Source organism: Populus nigra, chromosome 17, assembly GCF_951802175.1.
Source record: "Populus nigra chromosome 17, ddPopNigr1.1, whole genome shotgun sequence".
Classification (NCBI taxonomy): domain Eukaryota; kingdom Viridiplantae; phylum Streptophyta; class Magnoliopsida; order Malpighiales; family Salicaceae; genus Populus; species Populus nigra.
In genome coordinates this window covers 7934261-7959179 of record NC_084868.1, presented here as the reverse complement: position 1 = coordinate 7959179, position 24919 = coordinate 7934261, and the positions used below count along the sequence as shown (strand labels likewise).

The window sequence follows — 24919 nt, the reverse complement described above, 5'->3', positions numbered from 1 at the left end:
ATTTCATGCTTGAGCTTGAGTCATACAGTGAAATCTCAATCTTTTATTATAGATCTAGAAAGAGAGTCTCTAAACTCATATTTTGAGGAAATTACTTTCCATTTTCCTCTTTTGGTGAATTTTCTTAATGAAGAGATCATTTTGGACTTTCCAGACTGAGTCCTTAAATGAATGACTAACAAGCTATCCACTTCAACAACTTAAGACTTGATTGGATAATGGTTAATATGCTTCATATTTCTCATTTTAAATGGTACCTATTAGCTCGAGAGATAAGAGGAGAACATTGTCTTACCAAGCATGTCAAAATTTCACTTATTAAGAATATACTAAAATGGTGACAAAATTACAATAATAAATTTGATTACAAAAAAAGGTTAAAACTCTTCAGTGCTCTTTACATGCATAAATCCTTTGATTAATGGTCAGGTTTGGATCTCACTTTGGATGGAAAGATATTCACATGAGTCTGGAAGCTTTAACCATATGAGATCTTAACTTGATTTGTTGAAGATAAAAAGTATTCACTCAAGCTTAAAAGTTGTAACTATGTGATGTATGCATAAATTTTGATTGATTTGATTGGATGAAGAGTATTCATATGAGCTTAGAAGCTTTAACAGTGTAATGTATAAATTTAACTTTATTTGACAAGATGAAGGAGTTTTAATCATTTGTTTCCTTAATAGACTCTAAAATCTTGTACTCGTATATTTTGTTTATTAAAAATACACTAAAATGGTGATAAAATTACAATAAAGAATTTGTTTATAAGAAAAAGGTGAAAGTTCTTTTTAAGTGTTCTTCATGTGCATGGATTCTCTGATTAACAGTCAGATCTAGATCTTGCTTTGGATGGAAATGTATTCATACGATTCCAAAAGTTTTAATTATGTGAGATCTTAACTTGATTTGATGAAAAATATTCAATGAAACTTGAAAGCTTTAACTATGTGATGTTTAATTTTTGTTTGATTTGATTTGATAAAGAGTATTCATATATGCTCGAAAACTTTAATCATGTAATGTATAAATTCAGCTTTATTTAATTTGATGAAGGAAAGGATTTTGATCTATTGTTTCCATGTTAGACTTGAATTTCTTTAAGAGAACTTTTTAGTATTTGTGTTTGGTCTTAGTTTTTTTTTCTTCTCTTATCATATGTTTTCTCCTTTCTCTTCTCTGTTTTTTCTGTTGATTTAGTGAATTTGTTATCTATTTATTGATAGGTTAAGTGCAATTTATCTTAAATGTCATTTATCTAAATGATATTTTAAAAAAATTAATATGAAAATTACTCAAAATATCATTAATTAAAGAAATATTAAAGTAAAACCCATGAGATATATTTAAACAAGTTATTTTGTTAATTTAATTTGGGCATAAGCCCAATAAATATAATTTAATTGGTCATGAAAATCTTGGACATCAGACATAGTTTTTTTAAATTTGGGACTGCACAAAATTGAAACTGAAAAAGCAAGCTAAAGTTGCCTTCTTTAGTTGTTTTCAAATCAAAATTAGAGTTTCTATTTTTGTTTATGGGTTTTTAGCATTTCAATATAGACTCGAAATTAATATTGTTTCTTGGATTTTTGGTGTTTTAAATTGAAATTAATAGATAAATTTAGCATTTTTTGATTTTGTAAAGAAATATTATAGCATTTAAAAAGTAACTAGTGATATTCCGGTGGTTATTCTTAGGCCTATTTTAAAGAAAAAATAAATATAAATATGAGAGAGAAATTCTAAGTAGAAATATTTTTATATTTTTTTTTGTAGGTTATGAATTATATTTTCTCTCTTGTTTTATATTTATTTTTATCTTTAAAGTAGATCAAAAGAATAGCTAAAAAAAACACCACCAGTTACTCATGAATACCATAAATTTGTAGATTTTAGAATTCACCTTTTTTATTTATCCTTCTATTTATTTATTTGCTTAGACAAAATAAAATACTGATTCAGTCTGATTTGTTCATATTGTCTGTTAAAATAAACACAAATATACTATTTCATGACGTCATATTTGTTTATGTTAAGAAAATTTTAAAATTGTTCATTATTTTTCTGAAGGCCCCAAAAGCCCGGCCAGAAAGCCCGTAGCCAGAACCTAGGCCTAGCTAAAAGTTAATCAAGCTGTTTTAGGACCGACCCGAACCACACCCTTGACCATGAGCAGTAAAAACACACAGCGTCCAAGTTTCCGAAGGATTAATGTGAGCTGGGCCGAGTTCGATAACTCCGAAGAGCTCATTGAAGAGAGGCGCTAACCGAACCCCGAAAACCATAACCTAGGGCCCAAAAATAGGTCTTTCTTTTTTACTCAAACCCTTAAAAAACCGTAGGCCTTCATCTCTCATTGACAGCCGCACCGCGCCTCTCTCTGTAGACTGTAACAGGTATCTCTCCCTTCACATCTCCTAGCTTCTCCCCTTTCACTTGAGTTTTGATTTTTCGTTTTCACACTCTTGCGCTGTTGAATTCTTATGATTTTTTTTTTTGTATTTTGCAAGTAACCCAGGACTTGGGGTAATATTTGTCTTGTATTTTGTTTGCTTTTCGAACGAAGGACATTGTTGGATCTGATGAGTTTTAAGCACTGCTTACTGTTTTACATATGCTTACTTTCTAGGTTAGAATGTTTGGAGAGATTTTAACTGCTAGTTTCATCTCAATATTTAAACTCTCAATGCTTTGGAATGATTGAACAATAGGCTAGAGTTTTAAGTTTCTACTAGTGAGTGTGGAACTGGCTGTAGTGATCATGAGTTATATTTGTTGTTCAGTGATGCTTTCTTCGCAGCCTGCTGTTTAATGCTTTTTTTGGTTTCTTATTTTCATCTATGAATGAATAGGAAGACTTGTATTGGTTAACTTCAGGGCTCATGGCGTTTCAATAGAAACTAATTGAGATTGTACTCTGCTTGTATTATAGTTAGCTTAAGTTTTACCTTTTTCATGTTGTCAGCTTGATTCCTATCAGTTTTTAAATGGTACAGACTGTCATTTTTCTAACTCTGTAACTCGCATGCTCTTTCAGGTAAGACATGGTTAAGCATAACAATGTTGTGCCAAATGGGCACTTCAAGAAGCACTGGCAAAATTATGTCAAGACATGGTTTAACCAACCAGCTCGAAAGACTCGCAGACGCATTGGTGAGTAGCTTCTACTTTGCCTTTATTTTGTAATGGAATTTACCCGTCTCTGGTCCCTATATACACATGTGCTGCACCCATTGTTTCTAGGGTCCTCATTTGGAAGTACCTTTATTAACAATATTCATGTCTGTGTTATCTATGAAATCATTTTAGCTCGTCAGAAGAAGGCGGTCAAAATATTTCCTCGACCTACTGCTGGACCTCTTCGACCCATTGTACATGGCCAGACTTTGAAGTATAACATGAAAGTGAGAGCCGGTAGGGGGTTTTCTCTTGAAGAACTCAAGGTTAGTTGGTTTTCCTTTTCCTGATTCTGCAGAGTACCTTTTCATGTTTAATCATCTTCGAGTCTCCAAAATGCTTAATTGAAGAACAAATTGCATGCATTTGCTTAATGCTCTAGTTTATGGTGTTTCTATTTTACACTCGTATGAGATCTGTGTTTATCTATGCCAAGTTTCATATTTGTACTTGAAGTGTTTTGTGATAACTGTAATTGAAGATGGATATATATGTGCATTTAGTATTCTTTTTGATCGAGGATATGTGAATTTGTTTTAGGCCTTGAAAGGGTCTTGGGAATTGTTCACTTTCTATGTAATATTGGGTACTTGTGGTTCTATGTCATCCATGGATACTTTTATTTAGTTTTGTGGGATGAATACCCATTTCCTTTTCCTTCTCCAGGCTGCTGGTATTCCAAAGAAACTTGCTCCGACAATAGGAATTGCAGTTGATCACCGTCGCAAGAATCACTCCCTGGAGGGACTCCAGGCTAACATTCAGAGGCTGAAAACATACAAGGCCAAATTGGTTGTCTTCCCAAGACGGGCTCGCAAGTTCAAGGTATTTTCTTGGGTATGCTTGACTAATATGATGATTGACTGGTTTTCCACTTGGAATTTCATTTTTATACATGTATTCTTGCAGGCTGGTGATTCTGCTCCTGAGGAACTGGCAACTGCTACTCAAGTACAAGGACATATTATGCCTATTGCATGTGAGAAGCCATCCGTGGAGCTTGTGAAGGTCACTGAGGAGATGAAGTCATTCAAGGCTTATGACAAGCTTAGAGTGGAGCGTACAAATGCACGCCATGTTGGTGCCAGGTTGAAGAGGGCTGCAGAAGCTGAGAAGGAAGAGAAGAAGTAGAAGTTAGACCCTGTCAAGGGGATTTTTGAGTGGGAACTGGGAATTTTGTTGTTTCATCTTGAACTGGGTTCAATTTACTGGTTTCCAACCTGTAGACTCGACCATAATTTTTTAAAATGTCAATCGAGTTTTAGCAAGGATTCTTAGTTTGTGGACATGCTTAATTTATTCAACGTTCCCCTTGCCCCATTGATGTGACTCGCAGTGCTCAAGTTCTGATAGCATCTTGGCTGGTTCTTTCTGCTCAAGTTCTGATAGGTGTGTCGATTTCAGGCGTGATTGGAACTTGTGCATTTCAACCGAATGTGTATCAGGATAAACGGCTTTTGTTAAAAGGTTTAACTCGTAAAATCTTCAATTTAGTTCTTAAGATGCTGATAAATTATATATATAAAAAAATATTAAGTTTATAATTTTCAATCAAAAAGATTTAAAATAAAATTCAAATAAAAAAATAAGTTGGATTAACCTGTTAAACTTGAGTCATAAGATTGAAATACCTGTGTAGAAAAAAAATCAAAATAAATTATAAAGCGTGATTCACAATCAAACTAACATTGATGGATGAAATAAAAAAAAAATTCAATTAAAAAAGGATGGAAAACCACCTAAGTTAACCAACAAAACCCGACACCTGAGTCATGAAATTAAGATAATTTTATAAAAATTAAATTAAAATAAATTATGAAGTTTAATTCCCAATCAATTCAATATTAAAGAATAAAATTAAAAAAAACAAAAAAAATAAAAATCGTTAGGCAACCGAGCTAACTCATGACTTGAATCATGAGACTGTGATAAACCCATAAAAAGCAAAATAAAATAAAATATTAAATACAATTCTCAATTATTTAAATGTTGGAGGATTAAATTAAAAAATATATCAATTAAAAAAACATAAATATCTTGAGTTAACCTATGTTAACTTCCCAAACTCGGATCACGAGACTATGATAACTCTATAGAAAAAAAATAAATAAAAATATGAAGTCAAATTGAAAGCCTAAACTCGGATCAACCCAATGTTAAGTGATGAAATTGAAAAAAAAATCCAATTAAAAAAAAAAAACTGAGCCAACCTGACTAACACGCAAAACTCACAACCTGGGCTAAAAGATCATGACAATCATATAGAAAACATATAAAAAACATGAACCTAAATTTTTAATCAACCCAACATTGAAGGATAAAGTTGAGAAAAAGAATCAATTAATAAAAAAATAAAAAATAATTCAAATCAACCAGAGTTAACTTGTCAAATTTGAATTATAAGATCAGGATAACTACATAGGATAACTATATAGAAAGTAAATTAAAATAATTACGAGGTTGAATATCTATTAAACCCAACATTGAAGAATGGAAATGAAGGAAAACAAACTTGAGGATGAAATTGTACATGTTAATTTTTCAGCTTTGCTTTTGGGCGCTTGTTTTAGGTCTGGTACAACTTGCAACCCCTGCAAAGCAGGAGAAAGTGCGGGGCTTGGTGTTTATATGTGGCAGCTTAGTAAGATAGCTGCTATGGTTCTCAATTCCCACGTTAACAGTGGTTTTCTCTTAGAAATTGCCGAAACCTAACGCTAATTCTCAGTAAAAGAGAGAGCGCCACTTCTTTAGTTATATGTCTTGTGCTTGTAGCACTAACAATTTAAGTGTAGTTTGATTCACTTCCTTGGCTTACGTTTATGAACTGTTTCGTGTTTCATCCTCGGTAAATCTTTCATGATCTATTAGGTATTATTAGATCATTGCGTGGATTGAATCACTTTTTAAAAAATAATAATAAAATTATTTAGATGTTGTTTTTTTTTTCCAAAATAAAAAATTAAACTATATAAAAATTAATCTATTTGACTTGATAGATTTAAAGATCATTCGAATGATTGATAAAAATATAACTTGACTTAAAAATTAAAAAGAAATCAAGTCATCTTTTTTAAAATATTAAAATGACAACATATTAGATCGATTTGGGTTAACCTTTTAAATCTGCTATCCGGGTCATAACACCCTGTAGAAAACAAATATAATTTTTTTTTTTATTAAACTCAATTCTCAATCAACCCAATATTAAATGTTGAAATTAAAAACAAAATTCAACTCAAAATATATATCGAGTCAACTCAGGTTAGCCTGTCAAATATGAGTCATAAGATCAGGATAACCCTATAATAAAATAAATAAAAATAAATTATAAAACTTAATTTCCAATCAACCCAATGTTCAAGGGTAATATTAAAAAAAAATCAATTAAAAAAGAACACAAAAAACCACCAAAGTTAACTGACTAAACTCGTAACCCAAGTCATGAGACTATGATAATTTCATAAAATGCAAACCAAAACAAATCTTTTAAAATTGAGTTCGATAGAAAATTATGATTTATATTTTTTTATTTACTTTCTATAAAATTATTATTGTTTTATAACTCGGATAGTAAGTTAGGTTTTTTTTAATTATTTTTTTGTTAATTTTATTATTTAATATTAAAAATACAGTTAAAATTGCTCGTTATAAACCTAATAGATTAAAAATGTATAATTTCAACTTATATGTGGACATAATAAGTGTATTGCTTTTAACGATGAAAAAATATATTACAATAGTGTTTTGATGTTATGGTTCTTCTTGTTTTCTGATATCGATGGTTTTGTCAAGCAAATTATCTAAAATTATATGTGCGTGTGTGTGTCGACTATTGTTTTTGTCTTAATCTTTTCATGATAAATTATTTTATTAATAAAAATGCATTATAAGGATTTTAGTAGAACACTAGATCATTTGACCATCTAAAATACAGTTTAATTAGTTTTAAAATCATCCAAAATTTCTATTTGCTCTCTCTCTCTCTCTCTCTCTCTCTCTACATTATAATTGCTGCTAGCATACTGGAGAATATATTGTTTCCTTTTTATGTTGTCAAATGATTCAATTAGGGAGAAATATCAGTAGAAGATCAACCTTCTCTATATGTATTTTTAAGCCCTGAATTTCTGGAAAATTAAGACCATTTTCTTTGAATATTCAAATTCTTTTCTTCTCTTTTCCGAGCAAAACACACCGTTTTACTTGATTTGAAACAACTTCTTTACGTTTTCTTCCATTGGAATTACGCCAAACTTCATATCTGTCCTTCTATTTCAATACCTTTTGCACTTCAATCCCTAGATTTTCAATTCTCTTATTTTTGGTATAGTTTCACCTTTTTCTCTATTTTCTAATTTCATCCCTGACTAAATTACAATGTCCTTTGATTTCTCCGTTGCTTTCATGTTAGTTCTTGATTCTTCAATCCTTCATTTTCAAGTAAAATGGACTTCTGACTTCAATTTTCTTCTTCAATTAAGCTTCTAATTGATTTTTTAACTTGGCTATTTATTTCAAACACATCCTTGAACTTGCAATTTCTTTTGATTTTAGCCAAATTAAACTAAATTAAGCTATTTTCTTTAATTTCTTCTTTGATTCAACCCTCAATTATTATCCAAAAACTCTCAAACTCAATTTTTGCCTGTGACTTTTAATTTTTGGTCCAATTTCAACCCGAGATATGCTTTTTTTTTTGGGTACTTTCGTATTTATTTTTGTTTTTTTTTAATTTCTAACCCAAAAAAAGAATAAAAAGAATAAAACAATAAAAATAATTAAAACTGACTAAATTTACCGAAAAGATTAGTTTGAATCTTATGTTTTCATTCGAAAAAAAAAAAAAAAAATCAGGTTTAGACACAGACAAGCAAGGCAATGGAGACAAATTGATCTCAAGGCATCTCGGTTTATTGGCAGAATCTCACGAATGTTTAGGCGACAAGTTCACTAGAACAGTCAAAGCGTGCACCAGGGCAAATTAAAAAAAATAATAGTAAAAATTTCTTTAATGAAGTAAGAAAAAATGATATAGAATCTATATAATAGATAATCCATTAGAGAGACTAATGTGAAGGTGGCGATCCGATCTTCATTGATGTCGGAAAACATGTGGAGCAGCCTCTGTTAGCCAAAAAGGATCAGTAGTCATGGCGTTCCTCATGTATTGCCGGTCTGTTCAGAGTTCAGACAAGAGAGTGGTATAATATAACCCTAACGAGTCACAAATTCTCTTTATACACTTTGAAAATGGTTTATTTTTGTTTTTAAAAAATATAGTTTGTGTTGTTAATGGTGTTTTTTAAATGATAATTACGGTAGCAAATCCTTAATTTACGGTTGTAATCCCTGATTTGCTGTGTTCTCGCTCTCTCGGCGGGAGTTGTTGCTGGTGCTGTTAATTATGGGAAGTAATTCTTGAGGAGCACATCAGTGTAATTAATCACACTTATCACGCTGCCTGCCACTAATCAACGAGTGACCAATACTCTCCGTTTCATGGAGAAGCAGAAGCGCGCGCACTCCTCAAACCACAAATCACTTTCAAAACTCAACTCCTCAGCCTTGAAAGCATCGTCACATCACAATATCAAAGCGAAGCGAAAGGAATGAAATCCTTCACATTTATTGCTTTAGTCTAAGAATTTTAAAAAATAAATAAAAATCCCTCCTCTCTCCGCTGAACCCAAAAATAACGCCATCCAATCCCAATTCACCCCGTAACTCTCTCTCTCTCGCAGACAGTGAAATGATAGAAAGCTGATTTCTCGAGTGGAATTTTGTATACAACACCATCCAGGTCTCAATATTCATTTCTTAGACTCTAATTCACTTTTCTCACATTAGTTTCTCCTTTTCTTTCTTAGATTGATCGTTCCGATCTTTTTTTCTTAAATTTATTTATTAGGTACAGAGATTTAGTGCTGTTTGGTTAATGATCATGAAGTAGGACTTTTTTTAGTAGGAGATCAATTATTTACTTTTTCTGTGAATTTTCTAACAGGACTTTCTTTTTTGTGAGATCATTGCAGCGAGTGGGAATTTGTGTTGAAGATCAATCAATTATGGACTATTCGCAGTCGCAGCAGCAGAAGAGATGCAATACAGTCTTGCTCTCTCCAGCTCAAACTCCGCGATCTAGCGTGAGAAGGAGCTTGAGGGATTCGTTATCGATGGACCTGTGGAGTTCGAATATCAAGCCTGATAGAGGAGTCAATGTGGAGGTCATTCTGCGTTGCAGGTAAGCAAACTATTTGACGCGTTCTTGCTACTTATTGCATGCTTTCTTGGAGTGTTGAAATACTACTAATACCAATAATTAATGTTCAAAAAATCTAGGCCATTAAATGACGACGAGAAGCAGCTAAAGTTACCTGTAGTGATTTCATGCAATGAGGGTAAAGGTGAAGTTTCTGTGGTCCAAAACACAGCTTATAAGCAGATAGATAAAACCTTTTCCTTTGACAAGGTTCGGTTCTTTATTGTATTTCTTGAAATGGAAAACTTAAGCTGTGTTGATTAATGCATTATGTTTGCCATTTTTAATTCTACTTTATATATTTTGGTTTAGGTTTTTGGTCCTACATCGCAGCAAAAAGAGCTGTTTGATGAAGCCATCTCTCCTATTGTGAATGAAGTTCTCGAGGGCTACAATTGCACTATCTTTGCATATGGTCAGACAGGAACGGGAAAAACTTACACAATGGAAGGCGGCAGAGTAGGAGAAGTAGAGGTTCTTGAATAGTTTGCCTGCATGGGGGCCTTCATAATTTTTTTTTCTACTAGTTTTGATTGAGTACTTTTGCATCTCAATTAATCTATTTTCTCCTTTTCTTTGGTAGAGTGGAGAATTTCCTAGTGATGTAGGAATAATTCCAAGGGCAGTTCAGCAAATTCTTGATGTTCTTGAAGCTAGAAATGAGGAATATAGCATGAAAGTTACCTTTCTAGAGCTTTACAATGAAGACATAATGGACCTGCTTGCACCAGATGAAAGTTTAAATGGACCGGATGACAAGTTCAGGAAGCCAATAGCCCTCATGGAAGATGGTAGAGGTGGTGTTTTTATAAGGGGTTTGGAGCAGGAAGTTGTTTGCACTGCAGATGGAATATATAAAATCTTGGAGAAAGGGTCAGCAAAACGGCACAATGCTGACTCTCTGCTCAATATGCAAAGCAGCCGCTCTCACACTATATTTTCCATCACTATTCATGTCAAAGAGAGTTCTTCCAATGGGGAGGAGCTAATGAAGTGCGGAAAACTTAATCTTGTTGATCTTGCTGGTTCTGAGAATGTAGTGCGGTCTGGTGCAAAAGAGGTATGGACACTATAAAGTTACCATTATCGTTCTTGTTATGTATTTTAATTGCTTTAGATGTGCCTCCTGTCTCAGCATATGATTTCTGTGGTATTTATATGCCATGTATGCGTGACTGGCATTTTCATTGTAATTGTAATCTATTTCCATTATATTGTGGCATCTTCTCATTTGACACACAATCTCATAGGGAAGAGTTAGGGAAGCTGGGGAGATCAATAAAAGCTTGCTTACGCTCGGTCGAGTTATTAATGCACTAGTTGAACACTCTGGACATGTTCCATACAGGTACATCATATTGGCAGTTAATGTAACAGAGAATGCCCTGCTGAAATCTTAGTATAATGATTTTTTTGTTACTCTTGTAACAACAGGGACAGTAAGTTAACAAGATTATTGAGAGATTCGCTTGGTGGGAACACAAAGACGTGCATAATTGCTACAGTATCACCATCTATCCATTCTTTGGAAGAGACACTCAACACTCTAGATTATGCTCATCGTGCCAAAAAAATCAAGAACAGACCAGAGGTACTTCACTTGTTTCCTGTTTTGTCATCCCATGTCTTCTAGTTTTCCTTCTCATCTTCGAACCAACAATAACAATGTCATCTTATTACTACTCTAGGTCAATCAGAGGGTGGCCAAATCTGAGTTGATCAAGGATCTGTATAAAGAGATAGACCGCCATAAGCAAGGTTGTTAAGAGCTATTTTGTTAAACTATGATAAAAACCTAATTGTCATCAATGTGTCGGGGATAATTTCTGTTTCCATGGACAGAAATATATGCTGAAAGGGAGAAGAATGGCATTTATATACCACACAACCGTTTTCAAAGTGAAGAAGTTGAGAGGAAGGTACAAAATTTTGTTGATTTCTCACCATTGTTATGACTGCCATACTCAAGAGACGCTGTATTATCTCTTGCATGTTCTTGTGTAGGCCTTGGTTGAGCAGATTAAGAGCATGGAATTTGACTTAGTATTTAAAGACAAGGTAAACACCTTATTTTGGAGAAATATGCCGGAATCTTTCCATGTATTATATAGAAGGTGTAGCAAATAATACAAATTATGCTTTGATCAGGAACTCATGCGGCTTCAGAAGCTTTATGATAAGCAGCAAACTTTGACAGCTGAATTAAGTGAAAAACTCCAAATGACACAAGTAAATGAACCCTTTGAAAGTGATAAATATTTAGTTTTCTGACAGGACCAATCAACCCTTTTCTTATAATTTTTAACTGCAGAAAGATTTTGAGAAAACTCAAAATACTTTGCTCGAAATAGAAGGCAGAAATAGAAAGGCAAATGCAATGATAAAAGAAAAGGAGCACTTGATTTCTCATCTTCTCCAATCCGGTAAGAAAAAGGCCACTGGAATTCTTAGGAAATTTTCAGCATCACTTGTATAAATATTTTATCCTAATTTGTTACATTCAAATGGAAAGGACACAAGAAGAGTTTATGGGGACAAATATTAGGCCAGCAAACTAGGAACATAGCACATGCTCGTCAGTCTTCTCTGTCTCCTTTGTTCTTTTGGTATAACATTACCACAAGAACACTTTTTTTTTTGTTTTTCTTTTTTGATAATACATGGCAATTTCTTGAATGGGAAGAACATATAGTATTGAAATTGAAATCATAACAGTATAACAAACTTGAATAAACCTGTTTTATGAGCAGTCTCAAGCCAGACACCTCTACTTATATGTTTGCTTTCAGAGTTTAATGGAAAAAAAAAAAAAGAAACAGTTCTGATTATGTTTATGACAACTTTCCAAAAATAATGTTTGTTAATATTCTTTTTAGAAAAATCCCTTACAAAACAAGCATTGGAGCTGCGGGAAGAGCTGGAGCATGCAGCTTCTGAGGCATCCAACTTGTTTTCCAAACTTGGTCTGTGCTCAGTTTTACATGTTATACATGCCAAAAAGTGAATCCTTACATCTTACTCTGTCTCTGGTTTACACTTTACAGAACTGCAGGACAAATTGGAAAATGGGAACAAAATTCTTGTCCAGAAATTCCAAACTCAATTAGCTCAGCAACTTGATGTTTTGCATCTAACTGTTTCAGCCTCCGTAACACAACAGGAGGAGCACCTGAAATCAATGGAAAAAGATTTCAATTACTCTCTGTCTAAAAAAATGGGGGTAGGATGTCTCTGTGCATGTCCTTTTTTAGTAGACATGACTTAAATAAGTTTGCTAGTGGTTTTGGCTACTTGCAGGGTATTCAAGAACTCACAACCCAAGTCAGACATCTAAAAAACACGCATGAATCTAGCATTAAATCTTTGGATGATATATCTGAAGAGCTTGATATGAATTATCGATCAGCATTTTCAAATTTGACTTCAGAAGTGTCAAGGAATTCTTCTGCTCTTGTTGGTGTAGGTATTGATTGCTATGTTAATGAAGCTCCTGTTGATTGGAATCTTATTGTCTGTGTGCTTTACCTTTATTTTTACACAGCTTTTGGAAGAGAAGTTTCTGGAGATAAATGACATTCTTGATGATGTACAAAGGGATCTCTTTAATCAGCAGGAAAAGCTTGCTGAATTTGCAGAACAGCAACGCCAGGTTATTGACTGAAATTCTTATTTCAGTGATGTGCATTAGGACCAAATTGTTGTTTCTATTATTTGATTCTTCTATTCCTTTCCTTTTATTTTAGTATTTGTTGAGCTGTGGGTAATCGCTTTTTCATCAAATTAGTTTCCTCCATGAAATGAAATTGTCTACAGGGTCATTCCAAAACACTGCAGTTGACAAGATCCATGTCTGAAGCTATGATGAAGTTCTTTGAGACTTTAGGCACACACACTTCTAGTTTGACCCGAATTATGGAAGGGACCCAAAAAATAAATGGACAGAAACTCTATGATCTTGCAAAGGAGTTTGAGGTGGTTACTTTGTTTTTTCTTTCATTTAATACACACTAGTTTCGGTGCAACATCTTCCATTTAAGGTTACTTAACTGACCCTACCATCTAATAAACTGACTTGCATCTGTAGGATTGCGCTGCTTTTGAGAAAAGGCAACTCTTGGAAAAAGTAGCTGAGCTTCTGGATATATCAAATGACAGGAAGAAAAACCTGGTTTGCGCCTATGCTTTGATTTCAACTGTAGAATAGACCAATGAGTTCTGTTGTTATATGCTGTAGAGTGATAAAGAAGTCGGATGTCTAGTAATGAAGACTTTATGGAATCAATAAAGCTGTAACTTGAATTTCAAATCATGGCTCATAGCTTTAAATATATTCATTGGAAATCATCAGCTTCCTACTTGTGCTGTTTCATTGGATCAAAGGAAAAAATCAGCGAATGAACCAAATCACCCCACCCCCCTCCCCCTCTTTCTTCAAATACTGTTTTAGTTTCTTTTGGCATTAGCCCACAGATAAGTCTGTGCAGGCCTTCTCGTCTTCAAAAGTTCTATAGTTTATGTATATTTGGACTAATTTTATTAATTAGGCTTTTCTTTCTTTCGTTCTTTCTTTTCAGGTTCAAACAGCAATTAATAGCCTTTTGGAGAGTACAGCCAGCAGAACCTGCAAGCTACAGAACGAGATGTCAAATCTGCAAGATTTTTCCTGTTCTGTTAAATCTGAATTGACAACTCACATGGAAACAATAGCAACCAGCTATCTTGTTGCTACAGCTGTGATGGATAACGGAAAGGATGGTTTTGAAAAATGCCTTCAACAATGGTATCCAGTTACATCACAACAATTATTATAAAATGGGGATTTCTTTCTGCATTTCCTAAGCTTAAGCATTCTATTGGAGCTCTAGTATATCCCATTTTTATTTTTATTATTGATCTTTTAGTATGTCAAAGGCAAGAATGGGTGTTTCTCAGTTAAGGAATGCCCAAGAATCAGTTCTTGATCTACAGAAAAGAAACGTTGGTTCTCTTGATTCCATTGCCAGGTAAGCAATACTCTTGAAAAGTTCTGTATGTTTCTGGTTAAGTATCTGATATTTTATTGGCCTGTTTTATTAGGAATGAATTGGAAACCAGCGGCATGATCCTATCAAAAGTTTCTTCTTTTGCTTTATCTGCACTTGAAGAAACTGGCATTGCATACAAGTCTCTTCTTTCCTCCATTGAGAGTGAGTTTCATTTTGCATACAAACTCATATCCTTGTACAACTTTTAATGAAAAGCTGAAGAAACAATGCTTGCAGATTTGTTGAAACTAGATCATGACGCACATAAGAACATCCGTTCCGTTTCTGTTTCTTCTTTTGAAGATATGAAAGGATCGGGAAGCAATCACTACCACACAATTCTTAAGATCAAGGAAGCTGGGCAATGTTTTCTGGATGAATACAAGGTAAGATCTTGAGGAACTTGATTGTTTGCAGCACATCCTTCTTTAACCGTGCAGAGCATCTAATACATTGGCCTTTTAGTAATTTCAAAGGCAAACAATTACTCATCTGAGGTACCAATTAAGAAAAAAGAGAACGAGTTTCTTGACTTTCTGGTCATATCTTATTGCTAATTTCAAAATATACACGGGTATTTATTTATGTACACAAAACAGGTGGATGAGCCTTACTGTTTGACACTTGAAATGAGATCATCAAATACACCAAGCACAGAATCTATTGAAGAACTCAGAAACCCAACATTTCAAAAGTTGTCAAGAACATTTTCAGGAGATTCATCAGTGCAGCAAGAATCTGGGGATCAAAATATTCTGTCAGATGTCTGTGAGTCTGGTCACCCCTTTAGTAATTCGAGAGTTACTCTCACAGCCATCAACTGAGGTGGAGAAACTGACAGACAATAACGACACAGAAACAGGATCAGTAAGCACATACTGGCAGAAGAATATCTACAGGAAGTAGCGTTCAAATCGTTCAGTTCTGTCGAACAAGAATTTATTTTCCAATTCTTCCCTTCACCAACTTCCAGTAAGTTTCATTTTGTTGAGAGTCACAGCATCTAAGGCTCTGCACTAGTCCTAACGGCTAAATGAATGTTCAACTTGTTTGAGCCTCTACCAGCCAAGTAAACATGGAAATCAGATTCGAGTTGTTTAAATGTCAACTACCTTCTAGTTTAATTTATTTTTTGATATACCAGGAGACTGCAACCCAAATTCTGCAGGGGATGGGATGGTGTAAGCTGAGCTACAGCTAATTGGCACATTACTATGAAATAGATGATATCACAGTGAATTCAGTTGGATGTGCTTGATATGTACTTGTTCTTAAGAAATTGTTATCCAAAGGAAGCTTCCATGCTGCATTACCTACAACACTGTTCCTTCTGTAGAATAACACTTTTTACTCTTTTTTGAACAGTCTTCTGACTCTTCTTGATGATCTTCAGTGCTAATGACTTCACTGGAACTGTATATTATCCAGATGCAGAATGACCTCTTGCAACTCTTTGTCGGCGTACCAGTCAGTCAGTCACGATACCGCTATAATAGTGATCCCCAAAACAACTTTCCAGCTGTTGTGATGTCTCTCTAATAATTTAAGTATAGTCTGAATCTGGTCATCTAGCCCATGTATTAGGATTTGCTAAAATTCATTATCTTTGATAAAAACAATTTGTGCATTCAAAGTAGTATTAATATGTTTCTTTTGTGCCAAATAGAAAGATAATGGGGCAAGGGTTTCAAAAGGAACATTAAAGATAGGCTTTTGTGTTTTATATATAACGAAGTTCTTTATGTCAAAAGTAGAGTTAATAATCAAAGTTTAGTGTCAATTTAATGACATAATTATTTGATTCAATCATTTGCAACAATTTGAATGGTCTAACACTATTCACTTGCAATTTATGAATGGTTTTCAAAGGATACTATTCAAGTCTAATTTGTAACATGAAAAAACCTCCAACATTAAGTGCATCATGATACTTATGTAACTCAGCTTAAAATTTGTATTGTTCATTACTTGCTTGAATTTGTTTTATGATCTCAATATGCAAATTATGAATTCTACATGCAAAAGACTCAGGTGAATCAGACATTTTAAGGTGAGGAGACATAGAAAGATGACCTATAGGCTTTCTAGGTTCATAACTATGAACACTATATGATTGGAAATGTGAAGTGGAAAAAACACTATTGGAAGCCTTAATAGATATAGTTTGGATATAACCATAAGTCAGGATTATCTTCATCTTCATCATCACGTGTCAGGGGTAAAGGATCATGGATCTTAACATGTTGCTTTAAACTTATGAAATGTTGGATGTCAAACGTGAAGGGTGATGAGCATGTTGTTCTAAATATTTGATGTACTGGACATCAAACGTGAGGGGGTGGGGAATCAGATAGTTTAAAAGGACTAATATCATGAGACTCTTATAAGACCATATTCACATCTTTAGGCAATTCCACTAAAGAGTTTTCTAAAACTTCTTCCTCATTTTCAGACTCATGTGGACTTATAGTGTTAAGTCTTTCTCCTTGCACATTGTTTTCATCTAGATCACTAAAGTTCTTAGGATTAGGTTCAGACACTTACACATAATAGTTTTTTTTATCACCTATTTCCTTATATTCTTGAATGACTAAGAGTTTAGAGGTACAATTAAAGAACATATGACCGAAACCTTGACATATAGTACACTAAACCTCTGAATTCAAGCTAGACATTTCATTAATGACTTGTTTTCCATTATCTTCTTTATAAATCTGGGCACTACTAGGATTAGGTCTTTAGGGTAGAGCACCAAATGAGCATCATCTTAACAAATCTAACTTTTCTATTATTAGATAAGTTGTGCCACTCAAAGAATTAATCTATGTCCCAAATCCACATTTCAAATATCCAAGGGTCATGACAGTTGTCAAAAGTGGGGGCTTCTATTCTGTTAGGACTCATGACACAAATGCATGTAACACTAACTTAGAAATGAAATTGTGATCACAAATGATTCTTGCAAGTGAAATTACAATACAAAAATAAAGCTAATTTATTTTTATTTTTATTTTTATTTTAATGTGGAGATTAATCAAGAACATAAAACATTGGAAAATTTTAAACATACAATGCTAGACCCTTAAGTGTAAATAATTAATTAAACATAATGTCATGATTTCCACTATTTTTGGCAAGCTTTGTAATTACCAACGAGAACTAGATGCTCAATATAAATGAAGAAAGAGGTTGATAAGAAAAAATAATAGATATGAAATGCAACGTGAATGTTTTTTAGGCACAAAAGTACTATTAATTAAAACCTTAAATAACAAGTGCAAAACGAGATAAAGTAAATTCAACAAATCAAAAGGTAGAGTGCTTTATTAACTAGATTGCCTGGGAGTATACTGGAATTTAATGTCAATGATATGGCAACAACGCTGAAATGGCAGTGCTGGGATGACATGTCGTTGAAGTGATGGTGATGGTATGACATAGTGCTGAAGTGGTAATATTAGGATGATGTGGCACTAAAATGACAGTGTTAGGATGACGTGGTGATGAAGTGACAGTGCTGGGCTTACGTGGCACTAAAGTGGCAGTGCTAGGATGGCATGATGTTGAAGTGGAAGTATTGGGATGATATGGCGTTAAAGTGGTAGTGTTTGGCTAACATAGTGCAAAAATGGCAAAACTAGGATGGCGCTGAGATGGTGTTGGTCTGAGGTGGTGCTGATATGGCAGGTGGAAATTGATGATATGGCAGGTGGATATTTTGCCTTGGGAGCCTTTTATTGTTTACTTGCCTTCTGAGATTTCTTGGTTGTTGTTGCTTGAGACGACTGTGAGGATGCAACTTGATTTGTTTTGTTGATACTACTGCATAGGCGTCATAGGGATTGAAGGACCGGTTGTGGTGTGAGGTGGTGACGTAGTGGTGGCTGCGGCTGGTGGGTTTGGAGCTGGTGGTTATGACAGAAAGAAGAGTTAAAAGCAAAGAAAAAGAAAAATGTAACGGTCTCGGCTATTTGTTTCTATCAACACCGAAAGATCCCAACATATACTCTTAATTTGAGGTAAGACCAGTGCTACACAAGGTTGTCAATCCCGTTTCGGTAAGTGTTTTGTTTTTTCAATTGGAATGGAATGTTTCAGTTTCGGAGTGTTTCGGCGTGCCGTTTCGGGGTTGTACTGTTCATATATATATATATATATATATATATATATTCAACAAACATAATTCAAATTCAAGATAAATTAATTATAAATTATGCAATACAAACACAATGCCAACAAATATAATTTTAAATTTTAAAATATTTCTAAATAGTCAAGATTAAATAGATCTTTAACTTAAAGCAATTCAACTTAAACAAAATATCAAAATATTATGAAAGTAAAATGTTTTAACACAAATATTTTAAATATAAAGTTAGGTTAATGTTATCAAGGCTAATATAATCTAAAGCATCCTTTGTTTTGCTCAAATTCCTACAAAGTATAAACATGAAAAAAACAACATGAATATAAACCATATATATTAGTGATAAATCTAATTTTAAAAAATTAATATCATTGTTAATGAAAATAGTAATAATAATTTTCAATATTATTATTAATATCATTGTTATTGAAAATTGTAATAAAAAAGAACTTTTTATAATTGGGTGATTTAATTAATTAAATTGAACAAGGTTCAATTTAATTCAATGACTTCTCAAGAGCGGAACGGAACATGTGGAATGAAACATGAACGTTCCGGGTGGAATTTAGCCGAAAAATCCGGAATGGACCGAGATTTAAAATGATATGAAATTTGTTCCGTTTTGTTCCGTTTTTTGAATTGGTATGGAACGTTTCGGCCATTCTGGGCGAAACGGAACGGAATTGACAACCTACTGCTACATGTTAGCTAACTCATCACTCTACAACTTTTATATGAACAGTTACAACAATGTTTATCATCTTCCATGTCTAATTTTTATTGGAATTCCCATTACCAAACTGTCCTAACATGAATTCATGGATTTAGACATTAATCAAACATTTCCTATACATCTTTTTAACATCTCAGGATTCCATTACGTATAAAATATATTAGGAACCAACAATTGAAGTTCATTCCTCATCAAAACATCAAATCTTTTTTTCTTCTTCATGATAACATGACTCACGCAACTTCAAGCACAAACATAAAGTGTTTTAGTGCAAATCAAGAAATATAAAAGGAAGTTAAAAAGATTTCACTTGCCACATTTCATCAATCCTTATCATTGAACATAGAGCATCATTATATTAGTATAATATCATAAAAGACTCCTCCTCCCCTCATATTTTTTGTCTTTTGGCTGAATGGTGGGGGTTTCCTACAACTCCCACCTTCATCAATCCTAGTTAAAAAATGTGTGTTCCTAAACTATTTATGCTCTAGAGAATGTATTTGCATTGATTTTTTTATTTATTATAATTTAATTCAAGAACCCTAAATCACATCATTTTAGGGCTTTCTTCTTATATAACCTAACACCTCAAATAACAAGTTTCAAGGGTAAAGGGTTACTCTTACCTCATGAATTTAAAAGAAATTTGAGGGAGTACTTGGATGATTTTCTCCTCCCTTTCGGTTTTTCTTCTTCTCTTTTTGTTTTTTGTTTTTACTAGTTCTCTCTCTCTTTCTCTAATTCAAATTCTTGATTTTTCACTTTACAATTATTTGTCTTTCACTCAGGCACTTTGTAAAGGAGACATGCAAAAGATTTCTTGTTTAAAAAATAAAATGAGGGAGGGGTATTCTCTATAGTTTCAGCCAGCTATTTGGAGAAGAAAAGTCTCCATCTTACTCACTCACATGTATTTATACCCCTTTCTAATAGGGACTAGGCTTTGTTTGACTATTGTCCTCTTAATTCCTAATAATTCTTCCTCTATAACTTTTATACACTTTAATCCTCTGTCTTGTAATTTTTCATTCCCACACTTTAATAGTTAGATTGACTTCATAATTTATTTATTTATTCTGAACTTGCTCCATAAATATTGAATTGTTTTTTTTTGTTTTCTAATAAATTTCAACTTGAGGTTTACAAAAAAAAAAAGTTACAAAAAAAGAAAAAGAATAGGAGCTAGTTGGAAAAATATGCAACTCTGTAATTTTTATTCAATTCATCAGAACCCCCTAATATTTAGAGAAAAGTAGGATATAAATACGAAAACCCTAACTAGAACAAGCATTGAGCTTGTGGCCCACTAAATAAAATACCCAAAAATAATTAAATTAAACCCAACAAATAAAGCCTAATTAATAAACTTCAACTAAAAGTTTATATAAATTAAACTAAAACATAAGCTAAAACTCAATCTCTCATTGGTTTGGATTACCATCTATCGTCTATAATTATACGAGTATGTAAATAATGTCCCGAGTTTAATGTCCCCACTAATCTCTTTATGATTCTACTTCACTTACACAACTTGAGAGAACAAGAACACCCTCACTCGAAGAGATGGCTAGCACACTATTAATAACTATCGCTGGCTTTCCAAGTAACTAAAAAACCCTTGTTGGTAAAGACTCTAATTCTAGCTCTTTGCTTATGCTATCCAATTCCAACATTCTTTCTTAATCAGCTTATGGAAATGCCAAACAATCTAAAAAGGCAACAAATCTTTGAATTAATTACAATCATTTGGAAACTTTCAATAATTAAAAACTTTAGATTGCAAGCATGACAATTTATTTGAAAATGAAAAGCAATCTTATCTTCTCTAATCTATCCCTAACAAAACCTCACCTCCACCAAAGCAAACTAACTCTATATCATAAATTGAGGAAGATGTTAAGATATCCTTAACAAAACAATGTGATTTTAATAATCGTAGGAGAAAAGATTGGGAAAAAAAAGAGATAGAGTAGGCAAATCAAAGATTGGAAATTCTCATTGCTTGTTTTTTTTTGTCCTTTTATACAATAATTTCTTCTAACTTAACTAACTAACTAATTGGCTAACTAATTTTATCACATTTGATTCTATTGGATCAATTTTAATAACTGCATTCTTCTACTACTCTAAGTGCTACAATTGATTCTTGTTAAGCTTGTTCCTGGTATCTTCTTCTTTTCAACCAACCAAGGCTACTATTCCAATCCTTTATATAATCTTGTATGAACCATAAAACTTAAGAATCAACTTAGTACTCTTTCTTAATGCCATACTAGTTTGCTTGTAGGGTTAAAGTTTGAGGTACATCATATCCTCTACCCCAAATTCTCTTTATGTTCTTCCCTTGTTCGCAATCTATTTCATTTTATGTCTTGTCACTTCTAATTATCTTTGCAACACTTGATCCATGTTAGACTTTCTTTGAATTACCTCTTCAACTACATCCATTGTTGTAGTCTCTTGTGTGGTCAATTATCTATTTGGCAGAGGTTATCCATATAAAGCTTGGAAAGTAATCATTTTCATAGAAAAATGAAAGGTGGAATTGTATCACAATTGAGCCATAAACAATCATTGATGTCATTTTTTTGGATTGTGTACGGTTATGCATCTCAAATAGGTCTCCATACACTGATTAACTCTCTCGGTTTGGCCATTAGTTTGTGGATGGTATGACAAACTCATTAGCAACTTTAGCCCTAACATTTTAAACAACTCCCTCTATTATAAGCTAGTGAAAACCTTATCCCTATCTGTGACAATAGTTGTTGCCAATCCATGAAATTTGTAGAAATGATCAACGGATATTTGAGCTACCTTTTAGGATGTAAATAAGTGTGTGCGCTAGTGTAATGAAATGTCCATACTTGGTGAATTTATAAACTATCATCGTGATTTTATCATTTCTCCATGATTTTAATAGTATTTTTATGAAATTCATAGCTTTATCTTTCCATGTTATTTTTGGTATTGACAAAGGTTGAAGTGATCCAGGATATGTTATTTTTTTCATTTATCCTACTTGCAACTATCATATTCTTTCACAAACCTTATAACTAGTGTTTTCATTGAAGACCAATAGAACATTGACTTAAGTCTCTTGTAAGAATTATATATTCTTGCATGACCCTTTATATATGAATCATATGCGACACTCGATCTTGTTGAAGATGAATAGTTTATCCTAAGTTATTATTTAATGAATATATTGATCTTGTTACCATATATGAGTTCTAACGAATCAAAAATGAATTAATAAATAAATGGACTCAAAGTTAGATATTGAGTATGCTCAAACTATCATATGTATGATATTATTGATAAAGACATATACTCTAAGGGAAAGGAGATGATACCATATCATGTGTAGGATTTCAATTTAATATTGTGTGAGAACCTAAAGATTATTAGTAATCTTTACTTGTGCCCTTGAGACTCTAGTATATTTCTGAAGGCTTAGATTTGATGTTTCTTATCTTATTATGTTTCCAAAGATTTATGAATAATTCAATCTAGAAGGACATTACTATAAAAACAAGTTAAGTAAAAGTTGAGAAAATAAAAAAAACAAGGAAGATTATTTTGGTATTATTAATTACATCGACTTGTATTCATATTGGTTGACCAATTATGTTTGTTTATGTGATAAGATATAATTATGAATACAAGAAGTATAATGAATGCGGTAATGAGAGATCAAAGAGATGATAAATGATCAAGGATACTGCATACTGTATCTACTCTATGTCCTATGATTTGAGAAGCTATATAGACTACCAAAATTTTTAAATATCTCAATGAAATATTCTATCGGTATTTATATTTTTGGTATGTCGGCATGAATTTTACCGACAAGCTCATGAACGAAAATACTTTGTTGAGGAAACTATCATCAATTATTTGTGGTTTGTTAGTGAGTTTGTTAGTAATAAAATTATTAATGGATTTATTGATGAAAAAAACGAGTCAAAAACAAATTTACCCGTTTAATTCTGTAGGTATTTCTATGAATGAATATAATATATTACCGACATAAATACTATATTTAATTCCAATTTTCTAAAATATATATTCCTAACAAATGAATAGCAACTGAACTCTCGAAATGTGTCCAGTCACACAGCCCCTTAACAATAAGTATGATTTTTATAAAATTAATGAGATAGTTAATCTCATCCCTCGTGATTGGGAGATTAAGAAAAAAAAATAGATTTGGGTAACTTGGGTCAACCCAATGCATTTAATATTGATTATATTAATAAATAATAGAAAATGATAAGGGTTCAAATGATGCTAGGCAACATCCTGATTTGTTAGTAATAAAGGTTGTAATTCTTCACTTATAAATATAGTTGTTAACATTTATATTTATAGACAAGAAAGAAAAAGAAGAAAAGTATATGAAAAAAAAAACGTAGAAAAGAAAAGAGGAGAGGAGAAGGAATCTCAAAGAAAACTCCATGTCAATTCTCAAAAGAAATAAGATATGCTTAGGATATTTTTCAATTAAGAAACTTCTTGACACGTACGTAAGCTATTTGACATCACTTGGGAAAAAAAAAGTTAGGGATTGGAATACTGGCTCTTAGCTTTACTTTGACAGTGGTGGCCTTTTTCTCAACACTAACAACCAGCAATTGTTCCTAACTGTTAGCTTTAGTTCTTTACTGAGACGAGAGGATTTGAGATCTTTCTTTTTATTCAAGTGGCAAGCCTTTACTTGCAGTTGTAGTTAAAGTGTCCCATGTTATAATTTACTGTTCCTAATGTACGCAGTTGCCAATTTTCCACTTTAACTTATCGTTGTGCCTGCCATAGGTGAGAAATGCCCTCCGAGACGAAGAGAAGGGTGTGCAATAGGCCGTGATAAGGGCAAGAACAGTACTGTGCTTGCCAAGTTCCATGAAGGATGGTTCCTTTCTATCAGTTGTAGTTTACAGGAGACCAAAGAAAGAAGTCATGGATGGGCCAAATGATTATTTTTCCTCTTCTGCTTGTTTTGTTGCTTTTAAGAGTTGAGCTTACTGATCAGAGATAATGAGAGGAATGGAATGTGAAACGTGTTTGAACTCGACACATGCACGTGGACAAAATACCTACCATGTTCCCAGTGACTCCAATATTCCACAACTTGACTGCCCGGAGTTTCATGAATAGCCAGTAAGCCACCGGAATCACCTTACGCAAACTGACGTCCCTTTCTTTCTCTTCGTTTCCAGACAACATGGGATAGAAACACCGTCTTGCATGCCCAAGAATATTGGCTCCTATCGTAAGTTACTTTTTTGGTGTCGATATCTCATTTTTAAATCTTAATTTTTTGTAATGTCATCAACAATTGATTTTAAATATTTATAACTTGTTTATTTCTCAAATTAACAATTGAATTATACGATAAATTAAGCAATTAAATGTTTGAAATAAGATATTATCCAATAATCCAAAAAGTTAAAGAGTCCTGGAAGAATTTGGATTAGAGGCTAATGGTTCTCCCTATTTAATTAATTAATTAATTGAGTAGGGGTTTTTTTTCCCCTCTCCTTGCAATAATAATACAAGGGAAACAATTG

At 33.0% G+C, this 24919-nt stretch overlaps 2 protein-coding genes across 2 annotated transcripts; both read left to right on the top strand.

Annotated features, from left to right (window-relative positions):
- Window positions 1-2264: 2264 nt before the first annotated feature.
- LOC133676867 (large ribosomal subunit protein eL13z-like) lies at window positions 2265-4503 on the top strand. The gene is made up of 5 exons (XM_062098647.1): window positions 2265-2402; window positions 3044-3159; window positions 3316-3449; window positions 3850-4008; window positions 4093-4503. Exons 2-5 carry the CDS (start codon window positions 3051-3053, stop codon window positions 4312-4314), a joined length of 624 nt encoding a protein of 207 aa, XP_061954631.1. The 5' UTR covers window positions 2265-2402; window positions 3044-3050; the 3' UTR covers window positions 4315-4503.
- Window positions 4504-8588: 4085 nt separating this feature from the next.
- LOC133677079 (kinesin-like protein KIN-5D) lies at window positions 8589-16102 on the top strand. The gene is made up of 23 exons (XM_062098917.1): window positions 8589-8983; window positions 9216-9424; window positions 9523-9652; window positions 9755-9916; window positions 10026-10502; window positions 10693-10790; window positions 10877-11033; window positions 11131-11200; window positions 11285-11361; window positions 11447-11500; window positions 11591-11671; window positions 11754-11865; window positions 12319-12405; window positions 12487-12662; window positions 12740-12901; window positions 12984-13091; window positions 13256-13414; window positions 13527-13610; window positions 14017-14222; window positions 14344-14445; window positions 14519-14628; window positions 14704-14852; window positions 15066-16102. Exons 2-23 carry the CDS (start codon window positions 9249-9251, stop codon window positions 15288-15290), a joined length of 3162 nt encoding a protein of 1053 aa, XP_061954901.1. The 5' UTR covers window positions 8589-8983; window positions 9216-9248; the 3' UTR covers window positions 15291-16102.
- The last annotated feature ends 8817 nt before the right edge of the window (window positions 16103-24919 follow it).